The 26,479-nt window shown below is 39.8% G+C and overlaps 2 protein-coding genes across 2 annotated transcripts; both read right to left on the bottom strand.

The window, feature by feature from the left end:
• Window positions 1-99: 99 nt before the first annotated feature.
• On the bottom strand, window positions 100-11,800 carry LOC148911749 (uncharacterized). The gene is made up of 8 exons (XM_089028847.1): window positions 11,404-11,800; window positions 8,742-9,470; window positions 7,794-8,224; window positions 4,723-5,469; window positions 4,036-4,273; window positions 2,991-3,243; window positions 2,031-2,165; window positions 100-1,483 (listed from the first exon to the last, which is right to left on the bottom strand). Exons 1-8 carry the CDS (start codon window positions 11,453-11,455, stop codon window positions 1,327-1,329), a joined length of 2,742 nt encoding a protein of 913 aa, XP_088884973.1. The 5' UTR covers window positions 11,456-11,800; the 3' UTR covers window positions 100-1,326.
• A 1,075-nt stretch (window positions 11,801-12,875) lies between these two features.
• LOC116300351 (uncharacterized) lies at window positions 12,876-24,539 on the bottom strand. The gene is made up of 12 exons (XM_031709210.2): window positions 24,383-24,539; window positions 22,024-22,274; window positions 21,143-21,590; window positions 20,124-20,350; window positions 19,853-20,047; window positions 18,988-19,197; window positions 18,220-18,540; window positions 16,863-17,078; window positions 16,109-16,346; window positions 13,992-14,244; window positions 13,298-13,432; window positions 12,876-13,010 (listed from the first exon to the last, which is right to left on the bottom strand). Exons 1-12 carry the CDS (start codon window positions 24,429-24,431, stop codon window positions 12,962-12,964), a joined length of 2,592 nt encoding a protein of 863 aa, XP_031565070.2. The 5' UTR covers window positions 24,432-24,539; the 3' UTR covers window positions 12,876-12,961.
• Between the last annotated feature and the right edge of the window lie 1,940 nt (window positions 24,540-26,479).

Raw genomic sequence — 26,479 nt, 5'->3', positions numbered from 1 at the left:
GGAGGTAAGAACCATGAATTCTTTAAGCAAATAATTACATATTATTATAGTTAATGAATATTTTATTCACGCTAAGAAGTCTAAAAACCAGACTTGAAATTCCTTCTATTCACTTGAATTTATTCCTTCTATTCACAATGGAATATGGGAAGGGGATGAATGCATGCAAAGGCTTTTGGGATGCAGTTGATTCACTGCGAGCTCAACAACAGAGCGAGTGAGAGAAGTAACAGGCTACAAGTCTAAATCTTAGCTTTAAAATGTGCCACACCCTAATGTTTACTGAGCACCTATTTTAGTGATGTTGATAGTACATTCACATTTGGAATTCATTTAATTAGTTTAAGCAGCTTTACGCTGGTGATAAATGCCTACTTTACTAACATTGCGTAAAGCTGGTGTAAATGGCTCTTACAGTTCTCACATAATCAAGGTTTACGTTTCCGCGTAAATGTAAATTAATGCCAAGAAATAAGCTTCAATTACGTTAAGAGTAATTTTCATCTTTTCACGGTGTATAATTTACCTTTTCATCATTACTGTTTCATTAGAAACACCGACGCAGCTCACACTAGTTTTTAGCTAGTTATATCTTGGAATTCATAAAACGCTTCAAGACTATTCATTTATCTATTTTATCGTCCCATGTCAGGGACTGTGTCATTTGTTTTGAAATTTCAGACCACGTGTTATTAGTTTGAGAATAGGATTCTTTGTTTCATTTGCACAAAAACAAAGAAATGAAACTAAAGGGAATGACATGTCACTTGATATGTGACGGCACGTCATGTCACGTGGTCAGATGATTGAAAACAGCAGTCTAACCAATGCTACCAAGTTTCGTTACCATAGCATGCTTTGTTCCCGAGTTATGGTCAAGGGGCCACCAGACGCGTGTGGGGCCAGGAGATGCCGGCCGGCAGATGTAGGTGGCACGTGCTAACCTTACATGAAAAATGATATATTCGGAATCGGTCAAAACCAAGAGCTATAGCCTATGCTGTTTACCTAAAAAAGCCCAAAAATCACCAATTGTCCATACGACATTAAGAAAACATATCTGGAAAAATATTTGGAAATGGTCTAAAATGGGTGAAAACCTTGGGGTACAGCTTATGTTTTTTTCCTGAAAATGGCCAAAAATGAGCTATTTGCATTAGGAAAAGGCGTGGAGAAGGTGCAAAATTGGTCAAAACCATTGTATATAGTTGATGCTTTTTGCCTGAAAATGAATCGTTTTCATGTCTGCGCCTGCGATATTTATGAAAGCGCTCGCAGATCTCGAAAATCATCTATAACAGCGTGCTTTATAAATGCACACAGCAGTTATTGTACGTGTATACGTAACACTAATAGGTTAGCCAATAACCACAAGATTATGGTAGTAGATGTCATCTTATCTAATCTTGGTGATGAGTTTGTTGTTGTGACCTTTCTTCCTGATACGTCTATGAGCCTGCTCGTACGACGTCTGTCCGCTGACCTTTGAGAACGAGAGAGATGTTTGTTATCATAAGGATGGAAAAAGAACCAATCGATGTCAATAGCTGTGCCTTGTGCCTTGAAAGGGCAATGAATCACGGTGAAATAAATTGTACCAAATAAATTCACCCTTCCATTCATTCCTTCCTTCCTTCCTTCCTTCCTTCCTTCCTTCCTTCCTTCATTGCTTGCTTGCTTGCTTGCTTGCTTCCTTCCTTCCTTCCTTCCTTCCTTCCTTCCTACCTACCTACCTACCTACCTACCTACCTACCTACCTACCTACCTACCTACCTACCTACCTACCTACCTACCTACCTACCTTCATTCCTTCTTTCCTTACTTCCTTCCTTCTCAGTTCCTTCTTTCCTTCCCTTCTTCCTTCCTTGCTTTTTTCGCTTTCTTGCTTCCTTGCTTCATTCATTCATTCATTCATTCATTCGTTCCTTCTTTCCTTCATTCCTTAGTTCGTTCGTTCCTTCGCTCGTTCATCCATTTCTTTATTAGATAGTTTATTCATTCATTTTTTCATAGGTTAATAGTTTCCTGACCTTGTTGCAATTTTAATTCCATCCGTAACTCTAATTCCCTCTTGCACATCACTCCAAGTCTTTCCCTCGTCCCTAGTATACTGAATGGTGAGACCTGGCACTAGAACATTCGTATGTAGCTGGTCAGACACCAGTCTATAGAAAAAAGAATCTATCACATTGGGAAGCACTGCTGGGCCCGATTGCACGAAGCTTGACGAAGAGTTGATAGCACTATCCAACGGATAATATCCTTATCCAGTGGATAAGTCGATGTTGTTATCCAATAGGTTTATCCACTGGATAAGATTTATCCGTTGGATAGCGCTATCCAGGCTTCGTACAACCGGGCCCTGTTTCGCCGCCTCTTACCAATGCGGCCTACTCCTCATTCTAACCATCTCTCATGATTGTAAATTGCATAAACAGCAATCTTTCATTCATAAATCCCTATATAAATCATTAGACCCTGGTTCGAGTCCCGCGGGGCGCGGGGTCGTATGTGAGTAGAAGTTTTTTTCTCGGTTCTCTGGTTTTCCTCCCTCCTCCAAAACCCAACTTCTAAATTCTAATTAGATCTTTGGGCTTTCATCTAGTTAGAGACTAGCTCTGTAGTGATTGTCCCACGCTGTGATACAACAGTCAAAACTTAATATATTTCCATTTTTTTGATCATCAACCATTACAACATAGAGCTGTTATCGTAGGCGTGAGAAACGATTCGTAGCTGTACTGTATCTTAACCTAGCCGTAACTACACGTGGGAATATGCTAGCTCACAGACTCCAGTATAGGAGATGGATGCTCCTAGTAATAGGCTCCTGATCTGGGAATATGCAAGCTCACAGACCCAGTATGGGAGATGGATGCCCCTAGTAATGGGCTCCTGATCTGGGAATATGCTGGCTCACAGACCCTGTATGGGAGATGGATGCTACTAGTAATGGGCTCCTGATCTGGTAATATACCTTAGTGTCTTACCTTGCACCAGGTGGTGGAATACGATATGCCACGTTCAATTTATCCAACCGTCCGAGTTCCTTGTAACCCAGAGTATTAACAAAAAATTCCCAGTCTCTTGTCTTCATTCTCTCGCGTCTGACGTCATCCTGAATATTTTCCCAGTCTGCTTTATGCCAGGCCCTCTCAGCCAAGGCAAGTGATCGAGGAAAAAGCATAGAGTCTAGTTCTTCAGACGTTCGTATTGTCTCTGTCCACAGGGCACCCGACATACCTGGAAAGCGATGGAATAATAAGCCATGAGTCGATAGAGCTTTTCACTTATTTAGAACCATATGTCATTCCCTTAATTAAATATTATCATTTCTAGTTTCTATAGCTTCAAAAGTAGACCATTAGATTTTTGAGGGGGGGGGGGGGGGGGTAGGCAATTTATTTTGTGAAGGAAATTTTTTGGACATAATATGGAATTTTTTCCAAATTTTTAGGAAGGAATGCAAGTAAGTTCTAATAGTTTGAGATTTTTTTGGAACCATTTTATTGGAAACAGGTGAGCCCGCCATTTTACCCAAGACTGTTGATTTAATTGTTTTTCAGCCCTGTTGCTTTTTTAATCATCAAGTCAGAAGGACGGACCACAGGTATCACATGAAACCCCAAACTTCGTGTCAGGTTAATTTCTCTGTTCCCTGCTAGCAGAACCTATTTTCCTTTTATTTTGGAGGAGTGAAAAAATAGACTCTGCCGATGTAGGACCTTATACTTGTCGCGCCTGCGTGGCGTAACTTAGCAACGCCGTCATGATTTTGACAGCCGCTCTCGTCAAACAACGTTTGGCGCCATAGTACGTGTGTTACATTTTCTCATGCGCAATACATGCACCCTCTTAAAAACCGGTTTTAAAACTGGTTTCGTTCGTCCACCATCGTGGACGGCGGTGTATCAAAGGAAACGCTCTACATCGGCAGAGTCTCCCTTCTTCCCGCCTAAAAGAAGCGAGAGAAAGAGGAGAGACTCTGCTAGCAGGGAAATTTCTCTGATAAAATTTCAACTTAATTTTTCTTACCTACGATATTTTCTGGTTTATATAGTTGCTCACATTTCCCTTCATAGATAGTTTCACACACGTTTGTTATTTTCTCCCCGTTTTGCTTAAAGTCAGCGTTAGCGTACAAGTTATCAGGCATGAAGCCAAACGTCTTTCTTGTATCAGTAAAGCGAGGTGCCCAGTAGTACCCACGCTCCTCTGGGTCAGGTTCGTACGGGTGGTCAAAGAAGAGATGTGTGGCCTGGGTCATAACTACCTTTAAATCGGAAAAAAAAACATGTTCACGATTAAATTTAGATGGATTTTTTTAATGCTTCAAAAGATAAGAAACATGCATGATGGTATTTCACTACAGTCAACTCTTGCAATTTCGACCTATATGGACAAGTGCTAAACCTCTGCCATTAACACTCAGGGTCTTAAAATAACTGAGGAGAAAGTGCTGCCTTTGTAATTACATGTGCAAATGGTTAGACTCTTTCGAGTGGTTTGGATGACCACTTTAAATGGCGGTCCTGCATTAGAAAATACGTGACGATTCCCGATGTGGGATCGCGTTACGTGTCACACATTCTTACCTTGTATCCAGTGTTAGCTGGCTTATAGGGTCGTGTGACTTTTTCCATTCCCATACATTATCCCATGTATTAGCAGACACGTGACTATTCTCAAGGTAGGATAGCGTTACGTGTCACACATTCTTACCTTGTATCCAGCGTTAGCTAGTTTATAGGGTCGTGTGGCTTTGTTCCATTCCCATACATTATCCCATGTATTAGCAAACACATTCCTATTCATCACCAATGACCTCTTGTAGGGTTGTTCGTCGGCTCCAAGAAGACCATCTTCCCAAGCAGCCAAGTCTAGCCCGTGCGTCTTAGTGATATTAGAAACGCGTTGTACAAAGTATCCCATGAGGTGTTTTACTGCTGATGGATCTGTCAAACTGATTCCAAGCTCTTTAGCCAAGTCCTTACATGATGGCGACCCCGTCCAAGCGCCTTTGGGAACTTCATCTCCTCCGAAATGGAATATCTGAAGTGGTTGTATCCCAGAATGCAATGCTTTTATCGCTTTAACAAGAGTCTCGATGAACTCATACGTAGAGTTGACGCACGGGCTGATGGCATTGTCTTTAAAGAGCTGCGCTGACAGGTATTTTGATTGATCGTTTGGATCTGATAGGAGGTACTTCTTGGCTTCATCGTATTGGCCAAGCTTCGTCAAGTTCTCCATACGGGCATTCATGGATTTGATAGCCGCGTGTGCATGTCCAGGCATGTCAAACTCGGGAATAATTTGCACGTGTCTGTCTTCAGCGTACTGTAGAATATCTCGATAATCATTTGTGGTGAAGAATCCAGATCCTGTGTTGCCAGTGAAGGCGCCTGATCCGAGCTGAGATGCAATACACGTTTTTTCTGTTGGATCGTGACAGCGTCTTCCTCCAACCTAAAAAGCCAGTAATGAGATAATCAATACCTGATAAACCTGTTTGAAACCGGTCATACAGGTCTGCACAAATTAAAGGACGGAAAAAAGCATAAAGGTTTTGTTTCATAACGTCCACACGCCAGTAATACAGCTTGGACTGCCTGTGGTTAGATGCCAGGACAATAAAATCCCTTTGCTCTCGGGAATTGAATTCTTTCTCATGTAAAACGATTGTATTGTTCCTGCCATCTAACAAGGCTGCCGTCACGTGATGGTGCAAAACATCTATAGAAGCAAGCCAGTAAAGACGCGGACACGGCGCGGACACACGCTACGACATTGCAATGAAGATTTGTATGAAAACATATGATACGGATGTGGCATGCCGTGACGTAGCGTGACGTGACCGTGTATGCAATTAAGCATTTTCATTGGATGAATAGTGACCACATGCGCTGCGATTGGTTCAAAGGATATTGACAATTTTGTATATAGCGTGTTAGGTACCGAGCGGTGAGGTTTTTCAGTGACGCTCTACTCTTATATAGAAAGAGAGCGAAATTTACCACAAATTTCCAAAAGTCATCATGAAAAACGATTTGACTGATACATGTCATTTGTCACGCATTACCCCCTCCTTTAATTCAAGGGGTTTTCAAATATATATTTTATATATTTTCAAATCAGATATTCATTGTGTGACCAAATGCGCGACTGAGTTGTGTGATGCGTGACATTTACTATCAAGAAAGTGCGTGACTACGTTCCCACTGAATCTGGATGTAACAACATTTGATGGGGGGAAAACATCAACAAAAACAAGCTTAAATCTCACATTATAAGCTTCTATGAAACAAAATTTCAAGGTAAGTTTTCTTGATCCATATATTTTTAACCAGAGCTAAATTTCGCTAAATATTTCAACCATTTCATTGAGGACAATCACGTCCTTTAAGTTTGTTTTGAACTTTAAAATTTCAGTCACTCTTTTGTAGCAATTTAAGAAAAGCCCAAAGCTCATTTAAACGAAATAGTTCTTAAGACTAAAAAGACAAAAATATATCTGCAATTAATGTCAAAATTAGAGATATAGAGATAAATACGTAGAAAAGTAGAAAACCCAAAGCCTTGGATAATTTAAAAAAATCTAATTTGAACTGCTTCGGAATTTATTTTGAAATTTACAGTTAAGTTTTACGTTTATAATGTCCTGAAAGGCAAAAAGACATCAATCCTTACTTAATAATGTATAATAATTGAAGATAAATGCGAAGTTGATGCTTTTTACGACATTATTTTAGAGGAAGTTTGCTAGAAGTTTTCAAAATGGCCGCCGTTAGAGAGCAAGATGGCGGGAAACGGTCACGTGATCTTTTATAATTTTTTTGTTTTGTTTCGTTTTGTTGTTGTTGTCGTTGTTATAATAATCTTTTTGTTTTTATGAAGTGTTTTCAAAATTATTCCTTTAGTTTAGTCGGTTTATCATATAAGCCATGCATTCTTTTTATTTCTACTCCTTGAATGTGATTAATTTATTTTTTTGCATACTCGGCAAAATTTCCCATCGTTTGGCGGGTATTCGAAGAATTTCCTTCGATTCCGCGTTCCTTCCTTCAATTCTTCATCACCTATAGAGCTAGATCTTAATAGCCCATAGCACAAGAATATTACTTACACTAAGAGGTCCTCAGTTACTTTATGCATAACGTTTTTCATGTTAATATTGTTATTATATTAAATTGTTCTTCATGCCTTTGATTATTGCTTTCTTTAAAACTTGAGAAAATACATTGACAGGAAGTGAGAGGTCGACTTATTTCATTGATTGATACCAAGCAATAGAATACTCTCTGGTTAATAGCACATGACGGGCAGTGTTTGCCTGTCATTGTAGGCTGGTAATGAGATGAATGAGATTCATTCAGCTGATTGATATGAATCAATAGGTAATAATGCATCTCAAAGGAAGATTTTCAAGCAAAATGGTTAAACATAAGAGAGGGCGTATCCAGGATTTGTAATTGGGGGGAAGGGGGTGGGGGGGTCCTTACATACCGAGTTGTCACTATGACGTTATATGACGTCATAGCAATTTATTGTTTTGACGAAAAAGAATCGTGGTCGATAGAGGGGAACAGAACAACGTACACGGCTATAATTGAAACAAAAAGCGTTCTGTAGAACGAAGCAATAAAAGATATGTTAATTAGTCACCAACACATATCATAGATTTTTTTGGCTTTGAAAGCGGGGGTCACGGGCACCCTGTGACCCCCCCCCCCCCCTGGTTACGCCCCTGCATAATACCCAAAGTAAAGGCTAAATATATAAATGATATTTACCTTAGTAAGTTCCGGTAATCCAGGTATTTCCAGCCTCCATCCTTCGTCATCTGTCAAGTGTAGATGTAGTTTATTCATCTTATACATTGCCATCACATTGATTAGCTTAAAAATATTTTCTTTATCAAAGAAATTCCTTGCCACATCAATATGCATTCCTCTGAACTCATATCTTGGGGCATCAACGATATGAATATGCGGCACCCTCCCCTCCCTAGTTATACTCAGTAGTGACTGCACCCCCCAGAAAACACCTGAGGCCGTCACCCCTAATATTGTAATGATCGACTTTCCAGCGTCGACGTTCAGTTCATAAGCTTCCTGATTGGACGAAAAGTTCCCGCCAAGTTTGACGTCATCAAGTTTGAGCTGGATAAGACGGAACACTCGGTGACTGCCTTGAGTCGTTACTTCATTGATGCCGAGTTTACCTGGCGATAAAAATAGGTGAGTAATCAAACCTTGTTCAATCTAGTGTGTAGCCATTGAAGCGGTTTGAATAAAATACGAGAATCATGAATTATTTGGGGTTTAGGCCAATTTATGGTTACAGCAGGTCGTACCGACTTCGTTATGTAAAGTCAGTACCGTATGTTTCCCACTCATACGATAATCATTCTTATTGGAAGCCATTTCAATGTTACGGCATGTCGTACCGTGTACGTACTGTAAGTCAGTACTGTATGTTTCCCACTCATACGATAACCATTCTTATGGGAAGCCATTTCAATGTTACGGCATGTCGTACCGTGTACGTGCTGTAAGTCAGTATCATATGTTTCCCACTCATACGATAACCATTCTTATGGGAAACCATTTCAATGTTACAGCATGTCGTACCGTGTACGTACTGTAAGTCAGTACCGTACGTTTCCCTCTCATACAATAGCCATTCTTATGGGAAGCCATTTCAATTATGGATATGTGCCGGGTATTAGTCTTTCTTACCTGCCAAGAATCTTGCTTCTTTTTCAAGCTCGATTGGCGCCACAATAATCCAGTCTCCTGTCCTCACATCTGCGGTACGAGATACGTTGTATCTCGATATATTTAACGGTGTCGGCAGTACAACATTCCCCGGTCGCCCCATATCCGATACCCCGGACATCTCGTACCTTTGTTCAGAGGTATAGGGGTTATACTTATCACTGGGATATCGTTTCCATTTCCTTGGTGTATCAAATAGACCAACAAAGCCTAACCCCTCCCCTGCTGTGCTGGTAATGGTACGAGCTTCCAGTCCCTCCGCCGCGATGTACCAGTTCGGCATGACGTCAGTCCTAGAAACGCACCAAAACGAAGCGTTGAACTGAATTCGAATCGAGTTTTTTACATCAAGGTCTTTAAAGTCTTCAGTTGGGCTGAATTTGAAAAGGCACCCATTGATATGCGTAACTTTGAAACCATGATCTCCTGGTATGCGGTATCCACTCGGAGCATGCGCAGTATGTTCCTCCTCGATCATCCTTATATGGCAGAAGTATAGTCCCCAGTCTCCCTTCGGTATGACGTCTCGTCCTTTGTTTGTCAAGGTTATTTGAGCTCGGTATGTTTTGGGGTTATCGTTCAAGGTTGTCTGAAGGTTGTCTAGAACATCGTACCTCACAGCCAGGCTAGATACAACTCTATTCAATAAGTACTGATCCAGTCTTACGAGGCTTGAGTATTTAGCTGGGCCTGTGGAGTTTAAAGAGTATTTAAAGCGCATGCTTGTTTTTTTTTAAAGGAGCGAAGCTATCATATCGAGAAACTTTGGGAACGAGTTGGGAGAAATCTTGGGTTCCCGCGGGATTCGCGAAATAGGCAAGTTGCAGGAAGTAATCGCATGACTGTTTAATAGATTGACTGATGGCAAAAAACTTCCTTAAATTTATGAATAACTTTTGCTGGAGTACTAATGTTATACCCTGAAACTTTTTCAAATATACTTTTCTTTCTGTTATAAGATACTTTTTATTTCAAGATACGAGACATTTTAATTAAGTTTGTTTGTTATCCAGCAGAAAAAATAAACGAAGCTTTGTTATAATAATGACGTAAATTGACATTCACGGTTCACACCAAGGCAAGTTTTCTCAAGGTTGCGTGCGCATCGAAATTTAAGGAACTTGACGGGCCGACACGAGTAAAAACGTCTGCGCATGCTCTGAATCCGTATTCAAATTAGTCAAAACATATGTAAATTTGATTTTCAAACATCCCTAATAAATTGGACTTCACAAAATGCCGAAACTTAATGTCCATGCTTGAAACTTAAGGCTAATTCTTTCATATTGTGTTTGTTAATACAGTATCTTGGTCCCACAAAAGTATACTCTTGAACTTTTTTGTATACCTGAAGAAAACAAACATTTATTTTCTCACTCAAACTCTTCAAAATTCTTAGAAAACGTGCTGAAATCCACGCATGCGCAAACGTTTTTCTCTAGTGTCTGACGGGCCACGATACCAGAACACGAATATTATCATGCATTTCTATGAATTTTTTTCTAATAAGAATTCATAAAATCGATTATTCTCCTCTTTAAATATAAAACTGGCTTCTCAATTTTACTGAATTTGCGTTTTTCATTTTTGTGGCCCCCGTCAAGTTAGATGCGCACGCAACCTTAAGAAAACGGTCTAGTTGACAAGAGATGAATCAAAATTGAATAAACAGTTCCACAACTGAGGAAATGTTTTCAAATATTGTGTGGTCGTCATTCCAGCATCTTTGTTTTGTTTTGCCCTCCTCCCCCCCCCCCCTCCCCTCCCCCAGGGGGACCCATAATGCCTTGCGATTCAAGATGGTCGCCAAATCGTCGAAGTGGTCCATACCGAGATGCACTTTCAGTGCCAAATATCCTTCGATTGCACGTTACATCAACGCGGCAATGTTGGTGCCATTTAACAAAAGATTTCTCATTAGCATCCATTGTTAACGGCACCACAATGGCCGCCATGTTTTTGTCTTTTGACTCTCTTGGGAATACTTGCAACCAATTAATTGTTATACCAACAATATATATTAACAAGCATTCAAAAGTCAGTGTGTTCAGTCTCATAGATAAATGGTCCAAATCAACGTAACAACCGGATAAAGCTCGTATAAAGCTAAAGGAATTAAAATACTAAGTCAGTTTAACTTGTCAATGTTTGTATAATCAAGCGTTATCATATGATTATCCATAAAATACCTATATATCTCCTTTTCGAAAAACTGATATTTTCACATGTGAAAATAACAGGTTATTTTCACATGTGAAAATATCGTTACCAAGTGTATTTAAGCTATTAGTTTATAATAATAAAAGCTTGTTAAGTTGATTTTATGGATGATTATATAATAAACAGAATATTACATGGGCGCTTGGAGATACGAAATTTACCTTCTCGTTTTGAAAATCGCTGCGCTCACTCGTGAGAGATCTTTTCAACACTCGAAGATAAATTCCGTATCTCCACGCGCCCATGTATCATATCCTCTATGTGTCTAGTTCTAACGCAACATAAAACCATAGTTGAACTATGATAAAACATAGAATTAGAATCTCCTCATAGTGAGACTCTGGAATAATGCATCAAACAGATTAATCTTTCTTGTTCGAATAAGCAAATTATTCATACTTACCTTCGATGACAATCAAGGCAAAAATAGTAACAAACGCAAGAATTTTATCCATGGTTCATAAGCTTCGACTTAACTCAGTTATCATATTTGAAACACAACGGACTGAGATAAATCGAGAAGTTTCGTAGAAATGTCCCTCTTATTTCAAGCTTGAACTTCAGCCTAAAGCGTTCACTAGTCTAAACTGGAAAGTCTAGACTATTTTTAAAACAGGTTCTTAGAATCTAGGTGTTGACTGTCAAATGGAATTGAATATAAGATGCGAATGTTTGCTTCTGTAGTTTATTCTTGTTACGTGTTATCATTGTTCCAGATATAAACAGTACAAACTAGATATTACGTTGAATATATTCTTCTTCTCCGTCTATTTTGTTAAGTGAGCAATAAACTCAAGTTTTCTTTTCTTCTAAAGCCTTTAAAGTGCTCAAAAAAATTTCAAAAAAAAAACTATACTTCATTGCTCAATCTAGACAATGTCTCCTAGAAACCCAAATATGTAAGCTAACCAAACATTTTTGCTTGATTCTATTTGTTTATAAGCTGACATTCTGTTGTCAATGTTTAATGTTTGGACGTGTAGAATTCAGCGTCTTAGCCAAGTATTGGACATTTTTCAAGTTAAGTACGTTCATGTCACGTGACTTCTAAAAATAGATGCTCAAGCTCATGAATAATAGCAATAGGGAAAGGAGAGCTTGTGCAACATACTTCCTACAGGTTGCTATCAATAGACGTCACTTCCGGTAATAGCTCTTTTTTGATGGCTTGTAGAATCCTGGTGGTTGTTTTGATCTCTTGTTTTCTGGTTTGATGTCGTGAAAATAGGCAAATACAATAGTCTGAGGACTTATTTTGATATGTTTTGACTTAGCATCCGCTAGTTGTCCCCCAGTCAACCGCTTGTTTGCCCCCCAGTCAACTGGGGGTTGTCACGTGATTGATAGTAAGCAATAGTATAGTCTTTATACTTCCTTTGACGTCATCAGTGGATTTAGGAAGACCACCCCTCCCCTCTCCCTTCATTTATTGCTAATGGTGCGGTGTGATATGCGAATGTAAATGATGTGATAAGGTTTATTTTTAGTTTTGTGGGGCTTAAATTTGAATAGTTTGAGTTAGGGTTTTAGATGAACCGTTTGTTGAAAAAACATCCTTATAGCAATTAGAAAAAACCGTTTATAAAGTTAGCGAAAAACGATATGATTTATCACGCTGGCGTCAAATTGAAACGTTACATCGCATGAGATTAGAGCCGTTGAGTACTAATAAGCCATGCCCTGACTTAGATCAGCCCAGAGGTTGTTTCAGGGTTCTATCTGTTAGTTAGCCAAGCCTTGACTTAGATCAGCCTAGAGATTGTTTCAGGGTTCTATCTGTGAGTTAGCCGCGCCCTGACATAGATTAGCACACCGGTGCTCTGACTTAATTCAGTTAAGAGGTTGTTCCCCGGATCTAATCACATCTTATAAATCTTCAAACATCATAACAAACTTTATTCAAGTAATGTTGAATACTACATTTTATGCTCTTTTTAGTTTCGTCCATCAATGCCATGGTGTTACATTTGAAGCTCGATGCGCCTGCTCTGTCGGCGTCTGTCTGCTGACCTGTGAAGCAGAATATTCATTGGTTTTCTTGGGTAAGTCATAACTTTGATTTACATTCATTGGCATTGCAGTGCATTGTGAGACTGTATTAGAGGACGAAATAGACGCCATCTTGGAAATATGTCCCCCAAACAGTCCAACAATGCACTGCAATATCAAGACTCGATCCAGCTTTTCCTCAACCTCGGGATAGCTAATAGACTAATGTCTCTCCATGACACTATATTTATAACTGAGGGAGGGGAGGGATAGTACATGATGTAAACCAAGAATATTTCAAATATTACCTGGTAGCGAGCACTACTTTGCCCGTAAGTCTTAGACCGGACGTGACGTCACTCCAAGTGCTGCCGTTATCAGTACTGTACTGTACCACCAGGCCTGGTAAGGCGACGTTTGTCTCCAGGACTCCATTAACAACTCTGTCATGTTCAAGTGAAACGGTAGCAGTTTAGGGATTGGAGACTATTTCGGGGAACTAGAGTTAATTATAGGATTTTTTGGCTGGTGACAGAAGCGCATATTTCAACAAGGATATCTCCCCTACCGTCCCTCGATTGCAATTTTGGACATACTTGTCAGAAGAATTTTTTGTTTTGTTTTTAACCTTCATTGTTTTTGTTGTTGTTTTTCTTTCCTCTTGTCAACCACTTGGTGCGTGGTTACGTGAGCTGTCGAACTTCAAAAGGGTTGTGGTCACGTGTCCTAGACACCAACATGGCTATAGTCACGTGACATGTTAGATACCAGGGACTTTAAGATTTGCAAAATCTGCGACGGCGACGTCAACCGGAAGTGTAAATAACTTCACTTTGGGGTTTCGAGTCTTTAAAATCTGTCTTTCTTATGGATGAGTTGAATTCACTGACAATGTTTTGAATGAAATCTCCAATGAACAGAACCCCAAAGAGAAATTATTTACACTTCCGGTTGACGTCGCCGTCGTCGTAGATTTTGCAAATCTTAAAGTCCCTGACCAACCTTGCCCCAGGCACGGGAATATGGTAGTCAATATTCAACTTATCCAGCCTCATCAGTTCTTTATGCCCCAGACTATTAGCAAACAACTCCCAGTCCAACTTCTGGTGTTGTTTTCTCATGGCTACGTCTTTCTCGCTCTCCCAACAGCCTACGTGCCAGGCCCTCTCGGCCAGAGCTAACAGTCGTGGGTAGATCATGGATTGGAGTTGGGAAGGAGTTCGTACTGTCTCGCTCCACAGGGCACCCGCCATTCCTGGAAAACGATTCAATATCAGTACGAGCACGGTAATAGGACCAAATGTTGGACATTTAGGATTCGAGATCTCCATATCACTGGTAAGTCAATTCTCTACTTTCACATCCCCATAATACTTTGCGTCTTTGGAGGATAACCAGAAGATAAAAACCCACTTATTTCGCTGAAGGCTGATCAGACAATGTTGACAATACCTTGTTTGGTATCCAAAAATAAAATGAAGGAGTAAAAAACAGAAAAAGATAGAAGCTTGAAGAAGTTCAAGGTAAATTTAAAGACCAAAACTCTTGATGATCTGTACACGCAAAAATAACTTGGAATAAACTGATAATCAGTATTGTACAGATAAAAGCAGGTATAGTATAAATTCAATTAAGAAACCTTTCAATTTGGGACAGCTTTTTGATTGGTTACCCCCCAAAGACGCAAGGCATTATGGGGATGTCAAAGTAGAGAATAGCGAAGATAGTTTAAGCTAACCTTGAATACACAATCGCACTCAGTTCGGTCTCAATTGTTTAAGTGACTGTTTTTCCCTAGGGTACACGCCAACGCGTGCCTTAGAACTGATTCATATTCTATTTTTCACTTTACTATTTATACCATGTTTTTAATTTATTTTTTCACTTGATAATGATGTTACGCATTTTCGAAAAGTCGTCGGCGTTTTATATTAGATAGATTGGATTTTGAGAACCAGTTTTCAAGATTTATATATCCCAAATCGCTCCTCATACGTACGTAGTTCCTTTAGTTCCTGCTATCAAGGAAGGCCGACCGGTGCGTAGTTTAACCTCTCCCTCTCGCGTCAATGTTCCGTTGTAAGGAGATTTTTTAGAGCTAGAGGTACTTGAATTGGAGAAAAGTGGTCGGGACTGGCAAGTGTTTGAGATCACTTGTTTTTAATGCGGATCTATTGACTGAGCCAATATCTGAATATTTTAAATTTGCACGGTTTGTTTTGTTATCAAGGATTGTGTCCGATATTATTGTGCACTTTTCTGGACTTTTTCGCTTCTAGCTAGTGGTCCGTTAAACAGTTTAGTTTCAATCTTCATCTATTTAATTTATCGTAAAATTCATCAATTCCTGGATATGTGCTGGTTCGCTTTTAACGAGTAAATAGACATTCCAGGACAATACTCTTCTGTTCTCGGCTTTCGTGCGATGTCACGGACGCCGCCATGTTTCGTGTGACGTCACGGCAGCCGCCATGTTGGCTGAATTCAACAAAATACTTTTCCTTTCGTTATACCAACAAGGCAGCAACGTCTTTTGTTATTTTATTCTCCTGGAGATCATTGCAAACCACTAACTATATCACTTCATGAGGTTTTCTAAATAAAATTGATAATTTTTTATGACCGCCATGTTGGTTGATTTAAGCTAACGATTTTCTATATATTTTTTAAATATGATCCAATATGGCGGCTATCTTTCTTGGTGACGTCACGTCATTCCTTGAGATTGAAAGCAAGACATTTTGACCTATATCATCAAAGATATTTGCTATTTTCGAATAGAAAAATGCAAGTTTCATTCTGATGTTTTGTATTTTTAAATATATACTCAAGTTTCGATTGCTCTGTTGCTCAGGGCTAGCCTCGATTTTGTACGGAATGTTCATGTGTTCCAGTGAAGGTCCGTGGAATTTCAAAGTGTTTGTATATTGATGAAGTTGTGCATTCTTTACTTTACCGTAGGTTTTTCTGAATATTTAGACTCTGATACGAGGCTAACCCTGTGCAAATGAGTCTGTAATCAAGAAACACAGCGGTAATTTGTATCTCGAAAATGGTCCATTTTGTTTGCAATCCAACATGGCGACAATAGTCACGTGATCCGTACTGATTCAACTTACCCGCTACGTTCTCTGGTTTGCTGAGAGGAATGCATTTTCCCTTGTACATGTTATTACACAGGTCAATTATCGGGTCTCCCATTCTCGTGAAGTCAGCGTTAGCGTACAAATCATCGGGCATAAAGCCAAAGGTCTTGCGAGTGTCGATGAAACGTGGTGCCCAGTAGTACCCACGCTCTTCTGGGTCAGGCTCGTACGGGTGGTCGAAGTAGAGATGGGTGGCCTGGGTCATAACGACCTTAAAGCAGTAATATTAGTAATAATGATTTAATCAAGTAAGATTCGTTTTATGAGTTTTACTATTGCAAAGTTTGTAAAGAGTATTAGCTGTTTTTGAGAATTAATATCGCGTTTTGTCTTCACGCTTTCTACATTGAATCTTCTTTATGTATTATCATGCGAAGGATCGTATTTGTGTACTTGTCACGCTCTTTAATATCGTATTCTTTTATTTAATTTGATAGAATGCATTACTTGTCACGCTTAGTTTCACGCTTTCGTACGCAGCGTTGGCCAATAGAGCGTGTGCAACCATGTGACTCAAAATCCCTTGAGATATGAATAACGATGAAACAGCCGCCATCTTGGTTGATCTAACAAGAGAAGCTAATGAGGAATGCTTTGTTATCGTTAATCAAGATGGCGGCTATGACGTAACATGCACCTGCTCTATTCAATAATACATTATCCCAAGCAAAAGCATTGACGTGACTATTCTCGAGGTAGGATTGCGTTATGCGTCACACATTCTTACCTTGTATCCAGCGTTAGCCAGTTTGTAGGCCCTGTCTCCTTGAAACCATTCCCATACATTATCCCAAGCATAGGCATAGACGTGACGATTCTTGAGGTAGGATCGATCATACGGCGTGTCTTTAACACCTAAAACACCATCTTCCCAGGCTCCAAGATCCAAGCAGTATTTGTGCGCAATATTGGCCACACGTCGAACGAAGATTTCCTTCAGATCCTTTCGATAATAAGTAGAAATATATTTTCGATCAAGTCTTCATCATTAGATGAGTTAGCTAAAAACTAGTGTGAGCTGCGTCGGTGTTTCTAATGAAACAGTAATGATTAAAGGGTAAATTTTACGCCAAACCAGTTTCCCGCCATTTTAATCTAGCTAACCATTCACTTTCTGACTTCATTGTTTTCGGTCTTTATTTGATTAACGGTAACAATGATTGTCGCAAGACCAAAGAAATACGGCTTATTCACCTATTGGGCACTCTTAGTCCCAACGGGATTAATAAACGCTTTGTTTTTAACTAACCCACTCTTTTGTGTTTTGATTGTTTCTTTCGTTTCCTTACCCACCCACCTTGTTCTCATTGGTTTCTTTTGTCTTATTATCAGTATATAAACACTCCTTTCTACCACCTCTCTCTCTCTTTTATTCCTACGAAGGACTGGCGTCCGAAACGTCAGTAAGTTTTTTCATCTTTTCACGGTGTAAAATTTACATTACCTTTTTATCATTACTGTTTCATCATCATTAGGTCGAATTACAGGGTTTCAATCAGCTGATAAAAGTCTTTGTGTCATGTGCTCCAGAAAGAATTATATGTAAAACTTATGATTCACCTGATAAACATTTTACACGAGACAATAGATGAAGTCAAGTATTCCGTTTTAGAATCACCATATCCACAGTGTGGTTACCTCTTAAGACTCTGGCTAAACAAGGAAACATGCTTCCTCGATGTTTCCAAGTTTATCCAAATGAGAAACATCGCTGCGTGCAATAAATATTGCTTCGAAGACTCAAAAATATTTCTCCTCTGTGGCAGAAACATTTCGAGCTTCCAAGACGCATGGAAACAAGTGTTTCCCGATGTTTCATCGTTTAGCCACAAAAAAGTCAACATTCTAAACGTTCGTTACTTCGCAACGTTCGCTGATCTTGTCAAAACAAGATGGCGGCCGAGGAGGTGCGCTTGCGCTAACCGATGTTGAGTAAAGTACATGCTTCCAGATGTTTCTTGACAGTTTTGCCAACTTTGAGAACATTTAAAGAAACGTGTTACTGGAAACGTGGTATTTTTTTACGATTTAAGTGTTTCTGGAAACATGTTTTCTACTTTAGCCAAGGCCCAAGCTTTTTGTACCTTTACAATATTTGGGCTTGTGAAGTTGAGACCAAGTTGAGCAGACATCTTAGCGCAAGCCGGGGATTTTGTCCACGCGCCCTTAGCGACCTCATCACCCCCGAAGTGAAAGATCTTGAGGGGTTGAATTCCTAAATGCATGTTTCGTACTTGGAAGACAATGTGTTCAAAGAACTCGTAAGTCGATTCTAAGCACGGGTTGATGGCGTTGTCTGTGAAAAACTGGACTGACAGGTATTTGGAAGTGTCTTGTGCGTCGGATAGAAGATATTGGTTGGCTTTGTACGAGTCTCCCATCGCTAGGTACTTCTGGTAACGGGCCTTGAATGAGAAAAATGACGTCATAACATATATACTACGTCATATGAATAAGTGAAGCTAGTTACGTCAAATAAATGAAAAGAATAATGTCGTATGAATGACTTGCATGCAAAAAAACAAACAGTAATATCAAATAAAACGGTATGAAGTACCGGTTGAATAGCGTCGCCTTGTCTATTAAAGTTATTGAAAATGCGCGCAAATGTTTTGCGTGACGCGTCACGGTGACCATGGTGACGGCCTACCGCCTCATCTATCATGTACTACTTTCGTGGGATTCTGCTGACGAGGCCCAATACAGGCCGAAACAGCTGTCCACGGTTTCTAGTTGACTTGAAGTTGTGAAAGGCCCATTGGCCCTCTTCTTCAGTCGTTTCATACAAGGCTCGAAATTTACCTATTACACATGTTCTTACAAGATATAAGTAGGTTTTTTGTCATGACTACCTGCATAGCTTTGATGGCAGCGTGACCATGTCCAGGCATGTCGAACTCTGGAATGATCTCCACGTGTCTATCATTAGCATATCGAAGGATTTCTTTGTATTCGTCGACCGTGTAGAAACCAGTCCCTGCGTTACCCGTTCCAGGCCCTGAGCCGAGCTGGGAATCCACGCACTGGGTTTCCTGTGGATCGTGACACCTCCTGGATCCGATCTAACAGAGAAAAATGAAAGAACCTAGTGAGCGATTCTCACTTAGATATTCTCTATTTGATTATTTGACTTTTTACAAGAAACCGAGGTTGACGTCATCATTTCGCGATTTCTATGCCCCGACTTTGATCAGCCTAGAGCAGGTTGTTTCAGGGTTCAATCTGTGAGTAAGCTGTGCCCTGACTTACATCAGCCCAGAGGTTGTTTCAGGGTTCGATCTGTGAGTTAGCCATGCCCTGACTTAAATCAGACCAGGGGTTGTTTCAGGGTTTGATCTGTGAGTTAGCAGTGCCCTGACTTTGATCAGCCCAGAGGTTGTTTCAGTGTTCAATCTGTGAGTTAGCAGTGCCCTGACTTTGATCAGCCCAGAGGTTGTTCCAGGGTTCTATCTGTGAGTTACCCATGCCCCGACTTAGATCAGCCCGGAGGTTGTTTCAGGGTTCGATCTGTGAGTTAGCCATGCCCTGACTTAAATCAGACCAGGGGTTGTTTCAGGGTTCAATCTGTGAGTTAGCCATGCTTAGATCAGCCCAGAGGTTGTTCCAGGGTTCAATCTGTGAGTTAGCCATGCTTTGACTTAGATCAGTCTAGATGATCTTTCAGGGCAAGATAAGAAGATGGGATCAGTCATCGTCCAAGGAAAACGTTCATTTTACCGTGGTTAATTCTGGGAGTCCAGGTATTTCCAGCCTCCATCCTTCATCATCCGTCAAGTGTAGATGTAGTTTGTTCAGTTTGTACATCGCCATGGCGTCAATCGTCTTCAGTATCTCAGACTTCGGCATGAAGTTTCTCCCAAGATCGATCTCCATTCCTCTGTATTCGTATCTTGGGGCGTCACGGATTGAGATCTATAACAGAGAAATAGATTTTGAATTGCTGAGCAGAGCAGAGCAGAGCAGTGAGGAGAGGAGAGAAGAGGGCTACCTGTGGTACATATCCAGAGTGGCCCAAACTCAACAGTGATTGTATCCCCCAGAATACAGCAACTGGTGTTTTGCCGGTGATTGTGATCCTCTCCAGCAAGACTTCTACGTTTAGGCTGTACGCCTCGTTAGTGGACGATGGTTTTCCTGCGATCTGGACGTCACCAAGCTTGAGGTGGATCTGACGGAATGTGTTGATGTTGTAATTGATGTTTAGGCCCAGTGCCGCTGAAAATGAGAAAAAAACAAGCCGATCAATATTCGCCACATTCAATGTTTTTTCTAAAGTCTCATTTGTCATTCCGTTGAGTATTACTTCTTTGTTTACCAGTAACACTTGAAAAGTTAAATGAATATGGATTTGACTCTAACAAGGGATTGCCAAGTTTCAATCATGTGATAAAAGTTTTTGAATCTCATTCTTTGCTCCAAATAAGTGGACGAACACTGACCACCATGTGCTGTCAGCCAGAAAGAATTTTCAGTTATTGTAAAGCTTCTAATTCAGCAGTTGAATATGAGATAGGAACATGACGTGAAGTGAAACACGTACAGCAATACTTATCTTTAAAGGGGCACTTGGATGAAAACGCCCCGATTTTTGAAAGTCCGAATAATTGAAGTATTTGAGGATAATATGACTCAATTATGATTATGAAAATCAGATTAGTGAAAATTTTAGCCTGGGAGCTACTTGCATGATGAGATATTTTGGGATTAAAAGCGAAAAGAACAATAGAGTTGAGTAAATGACGTCACTTACTCACAATTTAGATGCTGAATAAAATTGAGTACTTTTCCCCGCAACTTTTGACTGTGAAGGTAACATGTTACCTAGCTACTATCTGGGCCATATAGATAAGTTTAACCAAGTTTAAAGTCATTTCCAATTTTTATTGATTTTCATCCAAGTGCCCCTTTAATTTAACTTTAGTTTTGCCATGGCAACGAGGTATTCCTTATACAGTATCGTGAGAAATAACCCATTAGAAATACTTTCAATGTATATTTATAACTCACTAGCCAAGAATTTCTTCTCTCGACTGAGGCCACTTTCAGCAACCAAACTCCAGTCCCCTGTCATTAAGTTCAGTCTTTGACTATCCTCGAACCCAGTCACCTCGGATGGACTCGGTATAACTGGCAGGCCAGGTCGCTTCATGTCCTTGATGTCATTAATCGTAAATCTCACTTGAGGAGAATAGGGATTATACTTATCAGCATCGTAGCGCTTCCACTGTTTAGGGGTAGTGAAGTCCCCAACAAAATCTAGGCTTTCACCGGAAGTGCTTGTAATCGTACGAGCCTGCAGTCCGTCAGCGGCTACATAGAAGTTCGGCATGACGTCAGTCTTAGCGACCGCCCAGAACTCCGACTTGAAACGAATCTTTCTGACTTCACCTGCTACCAAGGCTCTAAACTCGGGCGTCGGCTCGAGCTTATGTTGACAGCCGTTGATGTGGGTGATCTATCAGGCAATGATACCGATATTTTATGACAATTACAATAATAATTATACGTTGAGGTAAAGGTGGTTCCTTTACCGCGTGTCTGTTGTAGAACATCACGGGCTCAAGCAGATTCCACTTCCGGTCATCATCATCATCATCATCATCATTCTTATTATTGTTGTTGTTGTTATTATCATTATCATCATCAATCATCATCATCGTCATTAGTGTTTTTTTTTAAATATATATATTTAGTATAATTTTATTTTTAGACTTGAATATAGAGTTGCTCGCCCCTTCTGCGAACAATTCTTAAATATTGTAAATCTACTAAAATCGAAAGCTTTTCAATAAAATTTGAAGATTTCATTTTCAAAATACGAAGACCAGCCAATCAGTGCACTCGTTTTATCTCACATATTAACCAATCCCTAGTGTTAATGTAATTACCTTTAGCGCGTAGCCTGGTAGTACATAACCATTAGGGTTATGTTTCGTGTGTTCAGGTTCAATCACGCGAATATGACAGAAATATATCGCCCAGTTTCCCAAGCTAATGGCTTGTGAGCCTTCGTTGGTCAAGGTCAGCTCTATCAAGTAGGTTTTCCAGGTGTCTTGCATGTTGTCTAGTATGTCATAGCGTAACCCGAGATTCCCTGCGATGTAGTCGAGTGTTGATTGGCTGACCTGGGCGTTCAAAGCTGAAGGAAAGAAGAATTTAACCTTAGTTTACATTAAGAAAGGGTGGTTTGTAATTATTCATAAGATAATGAAATAACGAAAGACATGGCCGCGCGTTCCTTTTTTTTATCCATTCCTTTATTTGTTCGTTGGTTCTTTACTTCAGTTTCTTCCATCGTTCCTTCGTTTCTTGCACTGCTTGCTTCGTTCGTTCCTTTAATCGTTCGATCCTTCATTCATTCGATCGATCGCTCGTTCCTTCATTCGTTCTTGCTTCGTTTCTTCGTTCCATCTTTCCTTTCACTGCTTGCTTCCTTCGTTCGTTTCTTCAATCATTCGATCCTTCATTCGTTCAATCGATCGGTCGTTCGTTCATTCGTTCGTTCGTTCATTCCTTCAATCATTCGATCCTAATTCGTTCAATCAATCGGTCGTTCGTTCGTTCGTTCGTTCGTTCGTTCGTTTGTTCGTTTCTTCAATCATTCGATCCTTCGTTCGTTCGATCGATCGGTCGTTCGTTCATTCGCTCGCTTGTTCCTTAAACTATTGTTTCGTTCGTTTCGTTCCTCTATTGATTTTTTATTTTCGTTCGTTCGTTCTTTTATTTGTTCAAACGATTTTTTTGTTTGTTCGTTCATATATTCGTTCGGTTGCATGTTCATTCGTTCGTTAATTACTTCCTTCATTTGTTCGCTAATCGATCGATTCTTCGTTCGTTCGATCGATTATTTTTCGTTCGTTCCTTCGTTTGTTCGATCGATTGTTCGCTCGTTCCATCGTTCGTTCTTCTTTCGCTCCTACCTCGTCCTTCCTTCGTTCGTTCGTTCGTTCGTTTTGTTTGTTCGTTTTCATTTCCGTTTTCATTCATAAACCTCTCTATCATATCCCCACAACATTTTTTCGTTCTCATTATAAAGCGCAATCGGATTAGACGACCGATAAAGTTGATTTAAAAAACGTCTGTATATATGACAAACTAGATACCAGCTGTTCCTCAGTAAGAAGGGAAAGTTTTTCTTTGCGTAATTCATCTGTTTTTTTCTTCTTCTTTTTTATTCAAGGGTGCAAACTTTTTTTTCAAACAATTTTGGACTCGCACACATATGCAAGACGTGCACGTGATACCAGGAAAAATGGTGTTCAAACGCATAAACACCGTTAAGATATCTTTTACTTGCACCTTTTCATTTCACAGCATTTTCTTATTCTGATCTTTAAAATCCATGAATTTTATCGCATCGCGCTATGAAAATCGAGGTCTCTAAATATAGAGTTCGTCCAAAAAAATTTTTTTTGAATATCGTTCAATTTCTGTTTCTCTTATTATGGTTTCTTGACCAAAACGTTCTCCTACTCCAATTTTTAAGGCCCCGTCCACACGTATCCGCAAATTTTTGTATCCGCATTTTTTTTTTACGGATACGGGTTGCGTCCACACGTGTGCGCAAATTTTTGTGTCCTTTTCCTCAAATTTTACGAAAATGGATACGTGTGGACGGTGAAAACGATTCGAATACGCTGCGTGTGGACGCAAACATTTTCGTATCCGCAAAAAAAATAATTTGCGGATATAAAAATTTTCGGATACGTGTGGACGGGGCCTAAAAGTTCAGTCAAACATCTTAGTGTTTCAAAGATGTTTTCTCTAAGCAAGGTGGAAAAGCGTTGTTATTAGAATATGATGGTATATAGTTCCGTATATAGTATATTATATAGTATGTACTAGACGACTTGTTTTGTTTTCATATTTCGGGTGTTACCGGTAAAAATGGACTGGTAAACTTCTTTAAACTATAAACTTCTTTAAACTATAAACTCCTTTGAAACTAGCTTCTTGATCAGTTAAGGTGTATAACTATCGTGAATTTGTATATTTGTGGCCCTTTTAAAATTTAGCTTTATCTTTATATCTTAAGTTTTTAAAACAAAATTGTACGAATGACGTTTTGTTGCAATCCCGTTTTGCATTTTTGTTCGTTTTAAATTTAAAAATTTCGAAGCCATGAAAATAATTTTGATTAGAAAATAAATTTTAAACCAATTTTTATATATTTAAAATCCTTAAATTGGTAAAATTAAATTTGAAAGATTAAAGTAAGGTTCCTTTTTAAAAGGTTTTTCTTCTTACCTGGTAAGCAAACTCCTAGAATTAGGAATATCAACATAACTGAAGCCATTATCCTTGAAGTAGTTAAAAATCTTACACAGAATATTCAGCTAACAGTTCCTTCCCTCACTCTTGACCGCCTCTCAGAGTCAGCCCAAGAGTCGATGGATAGTACATACGAAAGATACTCCACCATTGGTTGTCTTTGGTCCAGAACCCAGGTGTGAGTAGCGGAGTTGTACAGCTGAATAAAATGTTAGTACACTTGGACATCTGTGGTTCAAGAGAGCCGTGGAGAGAGACAATACCGAGGCGTTGTCAGTAACTTTCTCGACAGCTGGGGGAAATATTTTGATAACGATACAAATGTATTCTATAGAACTGAAGTAAATTTACAACGGTCTTACAGTACAACAGTACGATCACTGTAGACAAGTACGGAGGCTACAAGAAGAGAGAGAAAATGAAATAAGGAAAGGATAGGAAAGGAAAGGATTGGAAAGCAAAGGAAAAGCAAAGGAAAGGAATGGAAAAAAGGAGGAACAGGAAAAACTTACACTTGCCCTCCTTCCTCCCTTCCCTTCCCTTTCCCTTCCCTCCACTCCTCCCTTCCCTTCCTTCCCTTCCCTTCCCCCCCTCCCTTCCCCTCCCTTCCCTTCCCTTCCTCCCCTTCCCTTCCCTTCCCTCCCTTCCCCTCCCCTTCCCTGTCCCTTCCTTCCTCCCTTCCCTTCCCTTCCCTTCCCTTCCCTTCCCCCCTTCCCTCCCTTCCCTTCCCTTCCCTTCCCTTCCACTCCCTTCCCTCCCTTCCCTCCCTCCCCTTCCCTTCCCTTCCCCCCCCTCCCCTGCCCCCCTTCCCTTCCCTTCCCTCCCTTCCCCTCCTTCCCTTCCCTTCCCTCTCCCCCCTCCCCCTCCCCCCAGCCCTCCCCCCCTTTCCTTTTTTTTTTTTTATATTTTTTTCTTCATTTTTTTCATTTTTCTTTATTTTTTAATAAAATAAAAGTGTGGGTGGATAGATGGGTGTAATAGCTTTACAGTAGTTTTTCCTCTATCAAACAGTACGTCTGATGCCAATTAAGATTGAGATTGTATTGAGAGTTTTATTTTCTAAAAATTCGAGAAAAGCCTGTGGAATATAAGTCATCTAATAAAAAAATTTAAAATTTTCTTAACTATTTTTTTCGAATTAATTTTAGGCAAGTGTCTTATATATTTTTTCCAAAGGTTTAAAAAATCATTTCCAAATACATAGCAAAAGATTGCAAAATAATAATAAGAATAAGATTACAATATTGAATACGATGAACAAACAAACGACAACGGCAAAATCATAAAACAGATCTTATCTGGATACGCTGGGATTCGAACCCACCAAAAGAAATTTAAAAAATACGATTCTACTTTGCCATACCCCCGAGACATCCGCAGAGCTGAGGCGTCGTATGGACTTCGGACCTGACGGCGATTAAATCCTTCTGCCCTTGGGTGTACGAATTACGCAAGAAAATGTTCTAGCCGAAGCATCAGGGGAGAGACCAGCCGGCCCCCAGACCATATCGGCTAATCCCTTGCATCTCTGCCACGCACGGAATCGGATGATAAAATACTGTTAAAAAGTCTAGTCTATTCGGTGCATTGTTTTCATGGCTATTATTATGCTGATTCACTTGGAACCGTGGTCCAGTGGGAAAACCTTGGGCTTCCAAGATACTGAGTCAAGCCCGACTGAGGAGGTTTAGTACCTGGATGGGTGACCTAAACATTATTCCTACTCACACTTGTGATCTTAAATTTTTTTTCTTCGTTGAAAGGGCAACAGAACCAAATATATAACTTCGCTCGCAAGTCGTTACAGACCACTTCCTGTCTATCCAAATTCTCGGAGCCAATCTCGTTTCTGTCAAGGGAGATCGATTTTAATAGTAGGAAAATACATCTAAAAAAATCAAGAAAAAGAAAGAGAAAAAAAACCAAAACGCTCGTTTTCAAAATTTTATACCTCAAACAACATTCTTACAAAAATACGATGGTAAATATTAATTTTTTAGAATTATTTTTTCAATGGAAAAAAAGTTTAAACGCGCGCATTTTAGCAGATATCTTTGATCAGATTAATCGTAA

The sequence above is a fragment of the Actinia tenebrosa genome, unplaced genomic scaffold, assembly GCF_029948245.1.
Source record: "Actinia tenebrosa isolate PJP-AT-01 unplaced genomic scaffold, QUT_ActTen_1.0 PGA_scaffold13__45_contigs__length_12533684, whole genome shotgun sequence".
Lineage (NCBI taxonomy): Eukaryota > Metazoa > Cnidaria > Anthozoa > Actiniaria > Actiniidae > Actinia > Actinia tenebrosa.
This window is presented reverse-complemented; position numbering and strand designations above follow the sequence as displayed.

Coding starts and splice junctions, on each gene's coding strand:
- LOC148911749 (XM_089028847.1), bottom strand. CDS start 11,455: ATGGATAAAATTCTTGCGTTTGTTACTATTTTTGCCTTGATTGTCATC. Junction 8,225..8,741: donor AGAAGCAAGATTCTTGGCAG/GTAAGAAAGACT, acceptor TTTTATCGCCAG/GTAAACTCGGCATCAATGAA. Junction 1,484..2,030: donor GGAATTAAAATTGCAACAAG/GTCAGGAAACTA, acceptor TCGTTCTCAAAG/GTCAGCGGACAGACGTCGTA.
- LOC116300351 (XM_031709210.2), bottom strand. CDS start 24,431: ATGGCTTCAGTTATGTTGATATTCCTAATTCTAGGAGTTTGCTTACCA. Junction 19,198..19,852: donor GACTCCCAGAATTAACCACG/GTAAAATGAACG, acceptor TTTCTCTGTTAG/ATCGGATCCAGGAGGTGTCA. Junction 18,541..18,987: donor CTGCCATCAAAGCTATGCAG/GTAGTCATGACA, acceptor TTCTCATTCAAG/GCCCGTTACCAGAAGTACCT.